This window comes from Anolis sagrei, chromosome 2 (assembly GCF_037176765.1).
Source record: "Anolis sagrei isolate rAnoSag1 chromosome 2, rAnoSag1.mat, whole genome shotgun sequence".
Classification (NCBI taxonomy): domain Eukaryota; kingdom Metazoa; phylum Chordata; class Lepidosauria; order Squamata; family Dactyloidae; genus Anolis; species Anolis sagrei.
Window position 1 is genome coordinate 137,849,229 of NC_090022.1, and position 19,233 is coordinate 137,868,461.

Sequence of the window (19,233 nt, forward strand, 5' to 3'; positions counted from 1 at the left end):
TCTCAACCTCACTCCTTAAAGAAAGGCCAATCCACATGTCAACTAAGGTAGCGTTTCTGTGTCTTTTGTTCCCTAGCCTATGTACTGATTATGATTATTATTGGAAACAATATAGTTGTTAATATACTCATTTAATTGCATAAATTTATGAAAATGTGAAATAGACAACTAGACTTTATTATTTTGCTATGTTGTTAACGTCATCGAGGTGCTGGTCTTCTCAGGCATCTTTCAGTGTAAAAAAAAGAAAAAGCTTTATTACAATCCAAAGACCCAAATAGCTCAACAGTCAAAGATACACAAAGTGTATACAGATTAATAAACTGATTAAAATGCAGGATGTCTTGCATATAAACAAGAGCCTGCAAATAAATACAAAGGCGAGTTTCAGCCTAAGTCTAAAGAAGTTTCTTATCCTGGCTACCTCACAATTTAGCAAGGAACGAAGTCACGTGGAGGAGATCGTCTCCTAATGGAAAGTTTACATAGAATTGAACTGGTCTACCAGATAAGTTGCTCAGTAATGGATTAATATGTTGTTGGGTCTGCTTATAAAAATTGTAGGACAATAAGATATGTTTCATACATTCAACTTCCTGGTTATTGCATAGGCAAAGTCCTGCATTATATAGAACATCTGCAAATCTGCCTTGAAGCATTTCGGAGGGAAACACATTACATCTTGCCTTGGAAAACAAGCAAACAGTATTTGGCAATAGTCAAATTCATAAGGTAATGTGCTCCGTGGAGAGGCCTAGGATAGTGTAACAATGCACTTGGGGAATAAGAAACATATGAATGAGAACGCAGCTCACAGAAAGCAATCAGACATCTTTAATTTCACTGATAACTTTCCTTATGTTGCTATTTCCTCAAAATTCCCTGATTGTCATTGGTGATCATTTGCCTTGACCGGTTGGCTGAAAGTGTGCCCCACATACCAGTCCTCTGTAGCACCTTGGTCTACTGGTTGTAAAAGGAATATCACATTTTGTGGAATAAAACATCACTTCTATAGGACTGCAGGTTTGAAATAAGCCAAGGTGTGGGGATGTTCAATAGACACGGAGCTCTCATCTCAAAATCTGAGTGTATAACTGAGAGATGTGTAAGTAATAAGTTACTCCTAGCCATGCATACTAGTGAACCACAAATGGTCCCTTTCTGCTTCTAAAGACAAAGCGACCTCAAGAGATAGTTTGTTTTTTCGTTCAGTCGTTTCTGACTCTTTGTGACCTCATGGACCAGCCATGCCAGAGCTCTGTGTTGGCAGTGGCCACCCCCAGTTCCTCCAAAGTCAAGCCAGTCACTTGAGATAGTTTATGTGAGGCCTAAAAACCTTAACCACGTGACTGAAGCTTGGGCTCTATCTAACATGTAAATATGTTAATGCTTCAAACACCTTCCCTCTAATTTTAATTACAATGCTTTTGGAAGTCAAGTTTGACTTAAGATAGTAATCCATTCACCTGGGTTCCAGAACACTTCATCTGCTCAGCCAACTGCAAACAAGACTGGAAAGAAAACAGGATGTCTTCGCAAAGGCTGCGTAAGATATCAGAATGTTTCAAGCCGTTCTTTATCAGTGACTTGTGCTTGAGACTTTGCCTGTAAGAACACATATTTGACAATTCTGAAAGGTCTTAAAACAGAGTTTTGATGGTCATCTTTAAGAAACACGTTACTTGTGTATTTGTGCATGGCAGCAGTTGGACTAAATGACTCTCAGGGTGCTTCAAACAATATGATTTAAATTAGCCCTCTGACCAATAATCCAGTTTAATTGAAATACTTGGATTACAAGCAGTTTAGTCTTCTGGTCAACAGCGCAATGCTGTGTCAGATTAAAAGGCCGCAACTGAATTAAAAGAGACAGCTATATAATATACCGTATATTCCGGCATATAAGACGACTGGGCGTATAAGACGACCCCCAACTTTTCCAGTTAAAATATAGAGTTTGGGATATACTCGCCGTATAAGACCACTCCTCTTCCAATGCACACCAAATAAAATTTTTAAAAAATCAGATTTGAATTCAATATGGTAATTTGAATTCAAATGCTTATGACATACAGGTTCCTATGAGAGGGGCATTGTACTTTATATTGGACATTATAGTTGCTCTTCCTCCCTTGAATTTCATTTACGCTCTGGGTCGTTTACATCATGCTGGCAAGTATGAAAGCAGGCTTTAAATGGTTCAGATTACATGTATGTTGGCATAGAAGCTTGCATGCAAATAGAAGTCAGGCTTTGTACGATGAGTACTGAGGTGAAGGCAAAGCATTTGTAGAATTTTTATCTATAAGCAGTCTTTATAAATCAGGACCTCCTATCAGAAGAGAGGGGCAGGTTGGACCCCCATCCTTCAGAAATGTAGCATTTGGCATGGCACATGTTTACTGGGTCACATCTTGACATGTCTTCATCCTTAAATCACTGTGACAGCTTGAATTGTTTTAGACTTTCTCAAGGACACAGCCAGGTGATGTTTAATTGTTAGAAGGGGGAAAGAGATCAGAAAAGAGGAAGGAGGGCCCTGGGTCAATAAGAGCTTTCCAGTTTGACTTCTGTCAAAAATGAAATGCAAAGATACAGGATGGGGGACGCGTGGCTTGAGAGCGGTATGTGTGAAAAAGATCTTGGGGTCCTTGTGGAGACCAACAACAGGAGCCAACAATATCATGCGGTGGCAAAAAAACAAACAAAACAAAACAAAAAACCAATAGGATTTTGGCCTGCATCAATAGGAGCATAGCATCTAGATCCAGGGAAGTCATGCTCCCCATGCTCTATTCTGCCTTGGTTATACCAAACCTGGAATTACATTGTGTCCAATTCTGGGCACCACAACTGAAGGGAGATGTTGACAAGCTGGAATGTGTCCAGAGGAAGAGGGTGACTAAAATGATCAAGGGTCTGGAGAACAAGCCCTATGAGGAGTGGCTTAAAGAGCTGGGTATGTTTAGTCTGAAGAAGAGAAGGCTGAGAGGAGACATGATGAGACCCTGTGTAAATATGTGAGAGGAAGTCACAGGGAGGAGAGAGCAGATCAAGGGTCTGGAGAACAAGCCCTATGAGGAGTGGCTTAAAGAGCTGGGCATGTTTAGCTTGAAGAAGAGAAGGCTGAGAGGAGACATGATGAGACCCTGTGTAAATATGTGAGAGGAAGTCATAGGGAGGAGAGAGCAGATCAAGGGTCTGGAGAACAAGCCCTATGAGGAGTGGCTTAAAGAGCTGGGTATGTTTAGCTTGAAGAAGAGAAGGCTGAGAGGAGACATGATGAGACCCTGTGTAAATATGTGAGAGGAAGTCATAGGGAGGAGAGAGCAGATCAAGGGTCTGGAGAACAAGCCCTATGAGGAGTGGCTTAAAGAGCTGGGTATGTTTAGCTTGAAGAAGAGAAGGCTGAGAGGAGACATGATGAGAGCCATGTATAAATATGCGAGAAGAAGTCATAGGGAGGAGAGAGCAGATCAAGGGTCTGGAGAACAAGCCCTATGAGGAGTGGCTTAAAGAGCTGAGTATGTTTAGCTTGAAGAAGAGAAAGCTGAGAGGAGACATGATGAGAGCCATGTATAAATATGTGAGAGGAAGTCATAGGGAGGAGAGAGCAGATCAAGGGTCTGGAGAACAAGCCCTATGAGGAGTGGCTTAAAGAGCTGGGTATGTTTAGCTTGAAGAAGAGAAGGCTGAGAGGAGACGTGATGAGACCCTGTGTAAATATGTGAGAGGAAGTCATAGGGAGGGCGCAGGGAGGGAGGGGGCGAAGAGGAGGAGCGGCAGCCTTTGCTACCAATCTGGCAGCATGGTAGCCTACTGGGCTGTCTTCACCCTCGCAGGCATTGAGTTAGCTCCGCCTCCGGCCTCCATCTCAGAGCAGCTGCTGCAGGAGGGAGCCAAAGCCAGAGGGCGGGGCCTCTGCCTGCTCCTCCCCGCCCCCGCAGGGCCCCCCCCCCCGGCCGCTCCGGTTTCAACTCCTGCTGCTTTACCAGGCCGGCGGGGGTGTTTGCATGCTATGCTGTGCTGTCCCCTCCGCAACTGGTCTGCTGCTAGCTCTGCCTCTGGCCTCAAAGTTCAGAGCAATTGCCGAGGGAACCAAAACCGGAGCGTGGGTGGGGCCGCGAGGGGCGAGGTCCTCTTCTCCCACTGCCTTCCCTGCTCTGGGTTTGGTTCCCTCGGCAGTTGCTCTGAACTTTGAGGCCAAAGGTGGAGCTAGCAGCAGACCATGGCGGAGGGGACAGCACAGCATGCAAACACCCCCGCCGGCCTGGTAAAGCAGCAGGAGTTGAAGCTGGAGCGGGGGGGGGGGGGACGACGGACGGACGGGACCGGGGGCGGGACCCTCTGCGGGGGGTGGGGCCGGAGTAGCCAGAGTCCCCGCCCCCACCCCTCCGGCTTTGGCTCCTGCAGCACCTTTTCTGGGATTACAGGGCGGAGGCAGACCCAACTCAATGCCGGCGAGGATGACGACAGCCCAGTAGGCTACCATGCTGCCAGCTTGGTAGGGAAGCCTGCCGCTCCTCCTCCTCGCCCCCTCCCTCCCTCCCTCCGCCCTCCCTCCTCCTCAGGCTCCACCACGCGGGGATGCCAAGGGCGAGGGAGACGAGGGAAAAATGATCCAAAAAAAATTATGCCGGGGTACAAGACGACTCCCCACTTTTGAGATGATTTTCCAGGCTTAGAAAGTCGTCTTGTACCCCAGAATATACGGTATATAACTTTATATATGACATCATAATTAGAAGTGCAAGCTACCTGATAATGAACTTCCATGTATTTGCATGAAGAGCACGATCTATGCTGGAAACGGCAGAACAGACTTCCAACAAAATGTGAATCACTGCAAGAGAAAAAAAATAATTAAAGTCATTTAATAAAGTCCCTGTGAACAGCTTTTGAATAGGGTAGAAATCTGTACTAGGAAATCAGAGAAAATTCAGTGGAGCAGCCCCAGGCATTACCATACATTTCTGACACCCACTGAAGCTCATTTTGAACACACCTCTTTTGTACAACAAATGATTTTCAGCATGAAATGAATAATAGTAAGAAAAGAAACTCAGTGTTTCTGTGTCTGCATTAACCACGGATTTCTTGGAAGAGTATCCATGGGAGAAGGAAGTAGTTTATGATATTTTGGGTGTCTTGGCCTGACATTTGCGACCGAGAAGCTCTAGTCTGATAGCATGAAGGGATTTTTCTCCACCTAGTTGCTCCTCTTGAGACTTGCCTCTAAACCAGTCTTTAGCTTGACTTCACCAGAGCACAAAATACTAGGCAGAGGAGCCTCATCCACATGGGATGACTGAGCCAATCCTGCTGCAGAGACTCCATTCCGATTGCAATCAAAATTTGCAACTCACCTTAACAAGAAGAGTAGGAGAAACAAAGAAAATAAAAGGCCAGGGAAGGGATTTTAAAAAATAGGGAGGAGCAAAACAAAAAGGAAGGACAACTTACAATACAACAGATTGGAACACAAACTGAACTTAACTGGGGTTGTGCCCATTGGGGGGCTGTGGAGAAAGGTCTGAGTCATTCTTATATATCAGTGTGATCTGAGGATGCACTCCTTCTCACTGCTGGAAAACTGATGTATGGTGGGAGTTCCCAGATGTGGCACACTCCCTCTGCAAAAAAAAGATTTTGCATACACACCTGATACCATAACTGCAACACTCTCATCAGCAGCACAGGAGTTCACAGAGACAATCTCAATCAGTTCCATGATCTGCTTTTGCAAAGCATAGGCCTCTTTAAAAAGAGACTGGAGCAAATCAGAAAACAAGCAGAAACAGTCACTGTACAATGACTCGCTGTTCTGCAGCAAAATAGAAAACCAGAGATAAAACAAAAACAAACATGTTAGACAGATCAACAGGAGATAAAGTTCAAGAACTAATAAGTCTTTGTTTCCATTAATTCGTAATCTCCATTACTATTATTGTGTACTTTTGCTACACATTATGAACTCATGAGACTTAAACCAGAATCATTTTCAAATTCTGATTTTAGTACAAACAAACCAATAATGAGGCTTGTCCGTGCAAATCTTACTGTAAGCATCTCAATACCGGTAAGATTTTATCACCATTAAATTTACATTCTATTGGAATTTCATGATCCATTTACACTTCTCTGAATCAAATCCAAAGCTGAAGAAGCACTTCAGTTTTGATACAAACAAGCAACCCACTCTGTTCTTTAAATGGTTGAGTGTGAAGTTACACTTACGTGTAATTCTGCAGTTGTGTAGCCACATGTTTGAAAACTTCTAATACTTTTAGATGGGACCACACCATCTCCCTATTGTGTCCATTCCCACTCAATGTCCTCAATTCCAAATCCATCACACATGCAACAAAACTAAAACAAAGCAGGGCAGGACATAATCAAAGGCTATATCAAAAAGATGAAGAACATTGAACAGAACTGGCGGAGAAATAGAGGATATCTTGGGAACCAACATAATGTTCTAGATTCTGAGGCCCCACCTGGATCATCATTTTCATTTCAGAGACTCTAAGTCAGGGGTTCTCAACATGGGCTCCCCAGATGTTTTTGGCCTTCAATTCCCAGAAATCCTAACAGCTGGAAAACTGGCTGGGAGAACCATTGCTCTAAGTCAATAGACGTGGCTTTTCAGGCTTACTGAGAAACAAATCCCTTTAGACGTTAAAAATTTCAACAATGTGTGATTCTCCCAAACATATAAGCCAATGAGAGTGCCTGTTACTCTGTGAGCTTCTCCTACTACACTGTTTACATTCCTAAAAAACTGTGAATATTTCCCCAAGCAATTGTCTAATAAGAATGAAAATAAAAAAGGAGAGTAACAATTAAGAAAAGAAAACTGTAAAATTTACTAACATATGGGGAAGTTATGTCACACTGCTGATGTTGTGGTGGACAAAAAGGAACTGAGATACAGAGTGGGAACGCCAATGCATGTTCAGTTGGAGGGGAGGGGAGTTAATTGTCCAAACAGCTGTGCTCTCTGGTCAGCCACGGGTCAGATTCATTTGTGTGTATGACAGAAACCATGAAGAAGGAACCAAATTAAGTCGGTTTGAGGTTTTATGGCAGCTTTCCACAACAGTGTTTTAGTCAAGAGATGCAGCTTCGATTGGTCTGAGGTGCATGAGCCTGGAAGTTAACATACGTAGCTATCAATGAAACCACATGAAACCAACAAAAAAGCCATCAGATTAAGGACCTTAACGACATACTGAAGGCACTTTTTAAAAAGACCCATGGAGCACATAAATGTGCACATTGGAGAAGGGAAAAGGTGAACAAAACCACTCAACATCACTCAAAAATGCTTTACAAAAATTAATAAATACATAAAAATCTTTTAAAACAACAAAGCAAAATTCATCAAAAGCAACAGAAAGAACAGGACCTAAGGCAAACTAGGTCTAAACTCTATGGAGATTGTTCCCTGCAACATTACTAGTAAAGCAGATGAAAAGGAACTGAGTAGTTTGGGTGGGGAAAATATTATCAACTGATGCAGAGGAGAGAGAGCAGATGCCCTGTCAAAATCCCTAACTAGCTCCAGAAGTTTGCAAACATGTAGCAAGTGCAGAATTAGTCATATATATTATCAGTTGTACACACCATGAAGAATAGATGATAGTACAGATTCCAATCCAATTTACAATACTGGTTTTTGGAAACTAAGATCCAATGTTTTATTGTGTCCCCCCGCCTTTTTAAAAAGCCTACAACAGTTTCCTTTCTGTTATACCATGAATACTGTACCTCTGCTCAGCAATAAAACTCACCAACCTTGCAGTGTATGTATGTCTTCTTGATTATATGAAGAACAGAGAGGGGAAGGCTGTGGACAAAATCTAATGGCAAAGTTTCCTGCAAAGTACAGATGTGTCGCACACAGCCTGTTAATGCTTCCACCACAAGTACCAGATTCTGCATAGGAAAGCATGTTATTAATAAAAGTATCAGTGGAGGTACACAAAAACAAAACTCAAAGACAAATCTGAAAATATCTGTTTGTTAAGTTACTGTCTCATGTCAAGGGGAAAAAACAGAAATAAAATGCAGATCTATTTTCACTGTTTTTTCATTCCCTGGAACATGAGCTTGAATGCAATGCCTTCATACAAAGGCCACAATCTGCCATCCACTGTATACTATATTTCTTCAGTATATAAATGGGATGTCTTAGAATCGCAGCTGATATATATATATATATATCAATAAAACTGTTGGTGGTGCTGAAATTATTGTGCCTCTTACAATTGATGGCATGATAGAATCAAGGAAATGTATTAAAGAGGCCAAACTGGCTTCTTGTAAGCAACTGCAATTACTGTTGTTCCAAATTGTTGTTAAAGGCATGAATAATTGACCACCCTTAACTCAGCAAATGATTAGTAGTCTGCAGTCAAGTGACTCAAGCAAATGATCATGTATGCTACCTAAAACATGTAGCTGTCAACAGCCCAGTGAATTAGTTCAGCAGCACTGTAAACAAGTGTGAATTTCATGTCACTGTTTATCCTTCTTTCTCTTCTGCTCCAAGGTTAATAACTAATTATTGCTAGAGAACACACAGTGTGTAATGCTTATCCCTCTGTGCTGTCAGAACAGACAAGAATTGTCTTAAGACAAAAGTGTATGCCAGGTTTAATTGAGTAGAGACCTAAACCAAACATCAGAGGAGACAAATTTCCATTTTCTTTCCTGCAAATCATTTATGTACCAAACATTTAGAATCATAGAATTATAGAGTTGGAAGAGACCTTGTGGGCCATCCAGTCCAACCCCCTGCCAAGAAGCAGCAACATCGCATTCAAAGCAACCCCAACAGATGGCCATCCAGCCTCTGTTTAAAAGCCTTCACCACATTCTGGGGCAGAGAGTTCCACTGCTGAACAGCTCTCACAGTCAAGAAGTTTTTCCTAATATTCAGGTACTGCTCACTTCCTGACTGTGAGAGCTGTTCAGCATTTAAACAAGACCCCTTTACCTAGAAATAGGCCGACATTATACAATATAACCAAACCAGTAAATAATTGCAAATTATCCAATGGATTTAAATTTTATAGATCTACATTAATATAAATATTGCCAAAACATTCTTTTGTCAAGAGAGAGAAAAATACAATTCATTTGGCAGAACTAATTTCACTGGATTTACCTGTATATGGTTTCTCATTGTCACATGTAATTCTTCATTCTGGCTTGTTAACTGTTCGGCATGGCTGGATACCTCATATAACAAGCCATCAAAGAATTCTACTGTCTGTTGGAACATAGAAAATTACAATTAAAACAGCACAAGAAAGTATTAGTCTTTTATAGATTAAACGCAACAAGACTTCAGGGCATTATCTCTGAAGTGCCTGCTACCACTTAATACAAGACGAATTTGGGATAAAAATGGAGACAATGTTGTAACATCAGTATTGATTTGTAATCTTTGCTGTTACATTTGCCAGCTTGCACATGCAGCAGAAGAAGAAAAAAGGGGGGGGGGGAGATCTCCCCCACTTTCTCACACACATACAGTCAAAACACACAGATAACTTTTGAGATTCTAGTTCCCAATGAGTCAAGGATCAATCCACACAAACCCTCCACATTAAGACATAATTGTTTACTTGATCCTACAGATGTTTTCCTTGAGAACTTCCAATATTACCTAACACACTGAGTGGTCTACAATGTGATCAGATAGTTTTAGAATAAAATAGATTCACTACATGGATATAACTGAGCCATTCCCTGAAAAATGACTACAAATAGTCACCACAAAAATTGGAAGGTTTGAGTGTATCTATTCTAATATGGACGTTTTGTTTAATCCCGATAATTAAACCATTTCTAGATCTAAGAATAATGTCATGTTTCTTTCTGAGCAAACACATAACCCTTATAGGTAAAATTGCCAAGATTTACAAAACTCCAATTTATTTTTACAGGTAACTAAGTTGTTAACAGAATGCAGATTGCAGCTTTACAAAAAGAAAACAAGTAATGTTACAAAAGCTGCTACAAAATCACTGTATTATTTTCCAGTAGATCCCAAGAAATTTTCTCTCCTGTTTTCTTGGTGCTATAAGTACACTAAGTACACTAAGTAGTCCTTTCTAAGGTTGGTTACTTTCTGTGGGTCTAGGGAAGTGCTGCTTAAAATAAATAACATACCATAAAATATAAAATAAATGCATATTAAAATTTATTTATTTATTTATTTATTTGCGGTATTAGTATTCTGCCCTTCTCAACCCCAAAGGGGACTCAGGGCGGTTCACAGTGTTGGCAACAATTCAGTGCCATCAATAAAAAACAGTATAAAACATCAAAATTGATCCTATATTAAAAAGAAAATCACAACCTTCGAGAAAAAAAAACCTGAATCATGCAAATCTACATGCCAAAGTGAAGATTCGGCAGCTCACAATTTGCACAAATGTTCATAAAAGACAGTGTCATACCTTTGGCAATATTTTAGAGGAAAATGTTTGTTCCAATTCAGAAAGATGAATTTGTGGTAGAAATTTCTCCATCAAAATCCTTAAAACACCTGTGTATGAGTGAATTTAGGAAAACCATTATTTTTAACAAATCCAAGGCTTCTATACAAATACAACTTACTGAAAAAAATACCATAAATAAATGATCAAATACATATGTAAATATTATTTGGTATTTTCATCAAACTAACATGTGCTTAATGGTCTGTTTGAGAAATATAAAGCTTGGATATTGCTTTTCTCAGATTCCAAAGTCTAAAATACTCCAGAACCGTCCAGATTGGTAGTTACTATAGTGATACCTTGGCTTTCTGATGGTTCACTGTACAAAATTATTAAAATATTGTGTATAAATTTACCTTTAGACCATTTATATACCTTGTATCTGAAATGTAATCAAATTTCCAATGTACCTTATTATATATATGTATAAATACCATATTGAAAAAAATCCAAAACATGGAACATTTCTGGTCCCAAACACTAAATTTGACATTTCCATTACTTACCAATACGCTGGCTCCAGTTGTCAACCACCTGATAAAGAGAGTATAAGCACTAAGGAAAACAAACAATACATACTTACAGCTGCCAATAGAGATTGGCACAAATGTTTCAAAGTAATCCAGTTCTGCTGTAAATTTTACAGAAGATAATTTACTAAATTTATTTGAATTAATGTATTCAAACTGTGAACCACTGTGCTTTAATCAGCATCACTTTTACACCAATACTCATGCAAAAGATTATTGTCCTCATGAGACTTCTGAGTTTTCAATCAATTTCTACTCAACTGCAAGGATGTATTTTTGCATTCTAGAAGGCATTGCTGGCAACTATATTTTGTTATTTACCAAGTGCTCACATTTCCTTGAATGTAGTGCAATTCCAGTAATAAGACTGGCTTTAGAGCCTTTTTTAGCCCTCCACACCAACTCAAATGAGAGATATGGTGATGCCTAGTTCATTAGTGTCCAGAATAAAGGGTTTCTTCAATGGTGGCGCTAGAGAGAGAGAGGATAGTCCATTTTATAGGGTGAGGATGGAAGGAGGAAAACCATTTCCACTGTTTTTGCTGGTTATTCCCTCTCCCTGCTTTTTGTATTATAAAGAAGGGTAGTTTCCATTACAGGGACGTTTGTAGAGGGAATAACTGGAAAACAGGAAAATAAGTTTTACTTCTTCAACCCACCCTCCACCTCTAAAATGGACTATCCTCTCTCTAGCACCCCCTAGTGGCTTCCACCCAGATAATGGAACAGTATATATATATATATATGTATGTATGTATAATATAGTTTCCTTTTTGGAGAAAACAAAAGTGGGGTTTATATAAACATGTTTCTCTACGACTGTCCTCTTTCAAAAAGGATACAAAGGATGCACCATATGTGTGTATACGCTAATATACATATGTGTGTGTGTATATATACACTAATATACAACTAGGCATCACCATATCTCTCATTTGAGTTGGTGTGAAGGACTAAAAAGGGCTCTAAAACCAGTCTTATTATATATATACATATACACTTATATATCAGGCATGGGCAAGCTTTGGCCCGCCAGGTGTTAGGAATTGTGGGAGCTGAAGTCCAAAACACCTGGCAGGCCAAAGCTTGCCCATGCCTGAGATACCTGATGTTGCCCAAATATTGATTTTCTTTGTGGCTCTTTCTTTCCCTTCTTTTTCATTCTCCCTTCCCTTCCCTTAGACCAGGGGTCCTCAAACTAAGGGCTGATGGCCAAATTCAGCCCTCCAAGGTCATTTACCTGGCCCTCAATCAGGGTCAACCTAAGTCTGAAATTACCTAAAAGCACACAACAACCCTATCTCATCAGCCAAAAGCAGGCCCACACTTCACATTGAAATACAAATAAGTTTATATTTGTTATAATTAGTCTTCATTTTAATTATTGTATTGTTTTAAAGCGTTTCTTTGCACTACAAATATGGTATGTGCAATGTGCACAGGAATTCATTCATGTTTTTTCAAATTATAATCCGGCCCTCCAACAGTTTGAGGGACTGTGACCTGGCCCTCTCTTTAAAACGTTACCTTAGACAAATGTCGACCCTCCAGGTGTTCTGGAATAGTGGAAGTTAAGAGTCCAAAACACCAGGAGGGCTGAAGTTTGCCCATGCTTGCCTTAGAGACATGTCCCCTTGCAGCAGCCAATCCACTCCCTTCCCGCTCTTTCCCGGTCACCTGACACTGGGCCTCAGCCAATCCCCTGTCTTCATTTCCTTCCCCTGTCCACCCTCATTCCCCACGCGAGGGCCTTCTTCCCCTCACTCGCCCGGCCCGCGAAGGATATGAGGAGGCGCGGCAGGGCGGCGGGGAGGTGGCGGAGGCACTCCTCGGGGCGCCAGGCCTGCACCTCGGCCAGCAGCGACAGCGCCTCCTCGGACTGAGACATCCTCCTCCTCCGCCGCGACTGAGCCGCCTTCCGAATCTGCCGCCACAAGGGTCACGAGGAGGAGCAGCGCGAGGAGGCCACGCCCTCGCGCCCTCCGCGCGCAGCATCCCGTCAGGCACTGCGGCGGCGTCCGAATCGGCGTGACCGGAAAAGCAGTGCGAGGAAGGGCCCTCCAAACCCGCTTGGCGTTTTGTTTGTTTTTGTCTTGCGCGAGTGGCCTCACTTGGTGGAGATTTCTCCGGGAGCGAGAAGGGTGGATTTGGAAGTGGAACTGCGGGGAAGGAGAAAAATAAATCGGATTCTGGTTGTACTTCAGGAATGAGGTATCTTGTCAAAAAAGTGGGTTGAGACTTTTATTACAAGTTAAATATTAAATACACTTTATTTCCGGAAGTTTTTTGATTTGGAAAAAAATGTATTTTAATGTATCTTAGAAGGCTTTCGTGGCTGGAATCACTGGGTTGCTCTGAGTTTTCCAGGCTGTCTGGCCATGTTCCAGAAGCACTCTCTCCTGCCCACATCCATGGCAGGCATCCTCAGTTGGAAACTGGACAAGTGGGGTTTATATATCTGTGGAATGATGTCCAGGGTGGGAGAAAGAACTCGTCTGCTCGAGGCAAGTGTGAATGTTTCAATTGGCCACCTTCATTAGCATTGAATGGTCTTGCAGCTTCAAAGCCTGGCTGCTTCCTGCCTGGTTTAATCCTTTGTTGGGAGGTGTTAGCTGGCCCTGATTGTTTCCTGTCTAGGATACGCCTGTTTTCAGAGTGTTGCTCTTTATTTACTGTCCTGATTTTAGAGTTTTTTAAATACTGGTAGCCAGATTTTGTTCATTTTCATGGTTTCCGCCTTTCTGTTGAAATTGTCCACATGCTTGTGGATTTCAATGGATTCTCTGTGTAGTCTGACATGGTGGTTGTTTAGAATGCCTCCAGCATTTCTGTGTTCTCAAATAATATGCTGTGTCCAGGTTGGTAAATAAAGGATGCCTGCCATAGATGTGGGTAAATAAAGGAGCCATATGAGAATGCCTGCCACAAAAGAGACAAGAGTTCTTTTTCCCACCTTGGGCATTCCACAGATAATATATAAACCTCACTTGCCTAGTTTCCAACAGACCCCACAACTCTGAGGATGGTTGCCATAGATGTGGGTGAAACGTCAAGAGAGAATGCTTCCGGTACATCGCCATACAGCCCGGAAAACTCATAACAACCGAGTGATTCCGTCCATGAAAGCCTTTGACAACACATTTAGTACTTCCTTTAGCGTCCTATCTTTATGCTCATACTTTGGTCATGTGTTGATTTTCCAGGTCTGCATCTGAATAAAATGGAATTCCAGTTCAACTTCTCCATAAGCAACGAGGCTTCTTCAGAGGAAAACCTATTATCTGAAAAGACTGAAAACGCAGCAGACTGCCCCGCTCTGAGTGAAAACAAGGAGGAGGCTTTGCCGAAGACGCCTGCCGACCCTGCGTCTGCCAAGGAGCACGCTATTCCTTCAGATGTCAACCAAGTGTTAGAAGATAAAATTGTGGAGAGCTTGCCAACAGTGCAGATTTTAGTGGTGGAAACAGCAGTCCCAGATCCCATTTCTTCCCATTCTGACCTCATCCCAGGTGTCTATGAGGGAGGCCTGAAGATCTGGGAGTGCACCTTTGATCTCCTGAATTATTTGTCTGAAGCTGAAATTCAGTTTGGGAACAAATCTGTTCTGGATCTTGGCTGTGGGGCTGGTCTTTTGGGCATCGCTGCATTAAAAAGAAATGCCGGAGAAGTCCACTTTCAGGACTACAACAGCTCAGTGATTGAAGAAATAACCCTGCCTAATATTTTGGTTAACTGTGCTCATGAGAGTGATGCTCCTGAAGGAAATGGTGAACTTCCTGTGAAACACTCTGGGGAAAAAGACTTTGACTTAGACTTACTCTCTAAGTGCAGATTATTTTCTGGGGAATGGTCAGCGTTCAGCAAGCTTCTTTTAAATAGCAAGAAGCCTTTCTCAAAATATGATCTGATCCTGACCTCAGAGACTGTTTACAACCCCGATTACTATGAGGCTTTGCATGACACACTTGCAGATTTATTGGGCATCAACGGCTGTGTTTATTTGGCTGGCAAAGCACACTACTTTGGGTGCGGAGGTGGGACTCTCCTTTTTACAAAATTCATTGAAGAGAAAAATGTTTTCAAGTCCCGAGTTCTTAAAGTTTTTGACAAAGGGTTAAAGCGTTTCATTATTGAACTGGTCTTCAAGAATTCCTTGTGACCTGCTTTTTGGCTTTGTACATTAATAAAGACACTCCATGTTTTCATTTGGAAACCAAGGGTCCATTTCTTCTTCATTCCTAATTGTACTTTTCATTCCTGGTTCCTTTTTTGTACTGTCGTTCCTATTACTCTTTCTTCTTTGGTATTTTAAGAGCACTTATCCAAAAACTCACGCATTCTCAAAAAGCCTACATTTGGAGGGAGTTCTGAATATATGTTTTGATTTATTTGGTGGGGGTTATGTCACAGCTCTGGACATATTACAGTCTTAATGTAGACAACCTTTAGAGCTCAATCCTACAAACATTATGTGCTTGTTTACTTCAATTATTACTTGTGTGTTTTGCGCACCTTTTGGGCTATTTCTTCTGGCTAATGAGCATCTCATCTAGAAATTCTAAAGCAGAAATTAGACAGTTTTACTGTAGAGTTAGAGGAAGCAAGACAAGTGAGCAATGATAACAATTGGCTGAAAAGCTTAAAGTTTTGTGTTTTGCACTCTTGTGTTACTTGGTTTTAACAGAAATGTAGGATTTTATTGATTGGTTTATCATGGTTTTATCTATTTTGTTCTTCTGATTGAATAATTTTAGTGTTTGTATTCTGTTTACAAGCCGCCTTGGTTATGCATTGCGGAGAAATACAGGATAGAAATACCCTAAATAAATAAATTTGTTTTTCTATGTTGTAATGATAGTTTAATTATTTTGTTGTATGTGTTGTTTTTCATTATATGTTATTTTATTACATCAAAATCCACATGTGTCTTCCAAGAAAAAGAAACCCAGTTCTATACAAAAGTCTGCATCGAGCCAGGAGTATGACACCATCTGAGCCTGCGAAACTTGGACCGTCTACAGATGTCACATTCAACTTCTGGAATGATTCCATCAGCGTTGCCTCCAAAAAAAATCCTGAAAATCTCTTGAAAGAGATAGCTGGACAATTGTCAGCATTCTGGAAGAAACAAAGAGCACCAGCACGGCTTCTTGATTCTGTGATTCTATGAAGTGATGATCCTCCACCATCAACTCTGCTGGACTGCTCACGCTGTCCAAATGCCTGATCACCATTTCTCAAAGGAGTTACTCTACTCTCAACTCAAGAATGGAAAACTGAATGTTGGTGGATAGGAAACAAGATTTAAAGATGGGCTTAAAGCCAAACTAAAACTGGCATAGACACAGAGAACTGAGAAGCCATGGTCCTTGAGTGCTGTAGCTGGAGCGTAAACTCATGATTTGGTTTGTGCTGAATGGCATTATATGAGTTTACACTGACCATAGAATGCAGCTCCAAACTGCATTATATGGCAGTATAGATGGGGCCTTGCTGGTGGTAGTTGCAATCTCCTGACCACTTATGGTTCTTAAAGAAAAGGGGAGGGTGGAGGAATAGAGTGGTTATCATCCCAGTTATGAAGCCGTGGTTATTTATGTTGGAAGTGAACCTCACACTACTCAAGTCTGCAGCCCTCAATGAGGAACAGTTAGCTGTAGAATAGGCTGAGGGAATCCCTTCTCTTTGGTTGGAATGTATCTATTTGTTCTCCCTCTCCTGCTCCCATCCTGGTTGGTGGTGTAGAATGGATACTCTTTGTGTTGCATGCCTTTAAGGGCTCTTCCACATAGCCATATAGCCAAGAATATCAAGGCAGAAAATCCCATAATATTTGCTTTGAACTGGGTTATCTGAATCCACACTGCCATATATCCCAGTTTAAAGCAGAAAATGTGGGATTTTATTCTGCTGTGTGGAAGGGGCCTAAGACTTCTGCTTTTTTCATCTTTGCACTCATACCTCTCTGTGTTTGAAGAGATGTAGTGTTTGGAGGTTTTTACTCTTGTTTTGGAACTTCGAAATTATGCAGTTAGAGAGAAGCTTAGACCCAATTTTTTCTTATCAAGGAATGTAGCTCTTGGTTGTAAATAAACCTTTTTGGTGACTTTAAAGATTGAACTTTGGATCTTTGCCTGCTAAGCTCAAACATTCTTTGCAGCCACACAATACTTCACGTTTCCTCTTGCTCTGAGCTGACTTCTCAGTTAAGTATCCTGTTTGTATTTTTGGATGCTCTGCTTTTTTGGGAGAATTCTTCAAGCTTTTGCTTCTAATCCTACACTATCCCTTTTTGTCTTTTTGGCTGGATCTATAATATAATTTGGAATTACATTGTACAGCTTTTTTTTTTTTTTTTTTTTTGGTCGTGTCAGAAGTCGCTTCTGGTGTGAGAGAACTGGCCGTCTGCAAGGACGTTTCCCAGAGGATGCCCGGATGATTTTGATGTTTTTATCATCCTTGTGGGAGGCTTCTCTCATTTCCCCGCACGAGGAGCTGGAGCTGATAGAGGGAGCTCATCTGCCTCTCCCCGGATTTGAACCTGCAACCTGTCGGTCTTCAGTCCTGCCGACACAAGGGTTTAACCCACTGCGCCACCGGGGGCTCCGTTGTATAGCTAATGTAGACCCATATAATGACATTCACTGTAGTGAAACTGCATAATATGAGTCTACTCCAGGCATTGATAAATTCCAGCGCTCCAGGTGTTTTGGACTTCAACTCCCACAATTCCTAACAGCTGGTACTGTGGCGAAATGAAAATCATGTGTAGTTCATGTCTTTACCAATCCACACTGCTAGAGAAAAGATGTGCCATGCAAATGTTCAGTAAATAATAAGTTATTTACTCTTTGTTATGCAGCGCAACATACATACAGTCATGTGAACAGTTGCATTGACTCACACAATATCCTTTGAGAGAGATTCAAATGGGTTGTTGTAGGTTTTTTCGGGCTATATGGCCATGTTCTAGAGGCATTCTCTCCTGACGTTTCGCCTGCATCTATGGCAAGCACCCTCAGAGGTTGTGAAGTCAAATGGTCCTTAGGTGTCCATGTGAAAAGTCTTCTTCCAGCAGTTCAGAAGCGGAAAAGTATACTGTCTTGGCAAGTTCCCTGAACAGAAAACCTAAACATGTGACTGTTGCCAAAAGTCCCAGAGTCAGCTAGAATTCAGGGCGTAGCCCACCCAATCAGTTCCTTGCTTTGCATTTTTTAATTAACACACTCACCAACTGATTTTTACACGCTCCAACAGGTAGGCTGTTAGGAATTGTGGGAGTTGAAGTCCAAAACCTCTGGAGGGCCATAGTTTGCCCATGCCTGGCCTACACACTGCATGACCTGGCAGGGAAGATCCAGCCGAAAGTTCTAGGGAAGGCCGCAAGAGGGCGCCCGCACTCCTCAGTGGTCCGGCCAGGAAGAGGCTGTTGCTAGGCGACCGGGCAGACTCTCCTGCAGCAAAGAGCAGGGAAGAGGCAGGTAGGGCTCTGGTGGGGGGCGGGGAAGGGGGGGGCGATCACGGTGCGCCCTCCTCTCTCTTTCTGGGCAGGTAATCTCCCTGTCTATGCCTCCCTCTTAGCTTCCAACTGCTCCAGTTCATCCCTTGTTGCCCCAGTTCGTCCCTCCAGGCCTCCCACTTTCTCCCTTTAGCCTCTGCTTGCCTTCCTTGGTGCAAACCTGAGCTCAGAAGTCGTTTGCACCCCATTGTCCCCACCAGGGAAGGACAAAGGAAGAAGGGAGAGGGGAAGGGTGCGTGCATCTACATTGTAGAATTAATTCAGTTTGATACCATTGTAAAATGCCATGGCTCATTGCTGTGGGATCTTGAGGTTTTTCCTTTGGTGAGGCATCAGCTGTCCTTGGCAGAGAAGGCTAAAGGCTTTGTAAAACTACAACTCCATAGCACTGAGCCCTGGCAGATAAAGTGGGGTCAAACTACAGTAGAATCTTGCTTATCCAACCTTCGCTCATCCAACGTTCTGTATTATCCAACGCAGCCTGCCTCCTGGCCGGATTAATAGCTGTTTCAATACATTGCAATGTTTCGGTGCTAAGTTCATAAATATAGTAATTCCTACATAACCGGTCTGAGTCGCCTGAGGGCTGAGAAGAGCGGTATACAAATGAAGCAAATAATACATAACATTGACATGTATTGAACTGCTTTTTCTGTTGATTTATTGT

General features: G+C 41.9%; 2 protein-coding genes across 5 annotated transcripts in view; one reads left to right on the plus strand and one right to left on the minus strand.

Annotated features, from left to right (window-relative positions):
- Positions 1–12,989, minus strand: part of FIRRM (FIGNL1 interacting regulator of recombination and mitosis) — a 35,303-nt gene extending 22,314 nt beyond the window's left edge. The window contains exons 1-8 of one of the 3 annotated variants that reach the window (XM_067463888.1): positions 12,834–12,989; positions 11,024–11,063; positions 10,476–10,564; positions 9,176–9,280; positions 7,801–7,941; positions 5,665–5,827; positions 4,762–4,846; positions 1,470–1,608 (exon numbers count right to left, since the gene is read on the minus strand). In XM_067463888.1, coding sequence (XP_067319989.1) covers positions 1,470–1,608; positions 4,762–4,846; positions 5,665–5,827; positions 7,801–7,941; positions 9,176–9,280; positions 10,476–10,564; positions 11,024–11,063; positions 12,834–12,935 — 864 coding nt within the window. In that variant the 5' untranslated portion in view covers positions 12,936–12,989. Of the gene's footprint in view, positions 1–1,469; positions 1,609–4,761; positions 4,847–5,664; positions 5,828–7,796; positions 7,942–9,175; positions 9,281–10,475; positions 10,565–11,023; positions 11,064–12,833 lie in introns of those variants that run through there. The other 2 variants (XM_067463889.1, XM_067463890.1) reach the window with 2 other exon arrangements.
- An 18-nt stretch (positions 12,990–13,007) lies between these two features.
- METTL18 (methyltransferase 18, RPL3 N3(tau)-histidine) lies at positions 13,008–15,260 on the plus strand. Of its 2 annotated transcripts, none has more exons than XM_060764127.2 (2): positions 13,008–13,274; positions 14,251–15,260. In XM_060764127.2, the coding sequence occupies exon 2, from the start codon at positions 14,268–14,270 to the stop codon at positions 15,204–15,206; it is 939 nt and encodes a 312-aa protein (XP_060620110.1). In that variant the 5' UTR covers positions 13,008–13,274; positions 14,251–14,267; the 3' UTR covers positions 15,207–15,260. The 2 variants fall into 2 exon arrangements, with proteins under 2 accessions (XP_060620110.1, XP_060620109.1); XM_060764126.2 differs by having other exon boundaries at positions 13,008–13,258.
- The last annotated feature ends 3,973 nt before the right edge of the window (positions 15,261–19,233 follow it).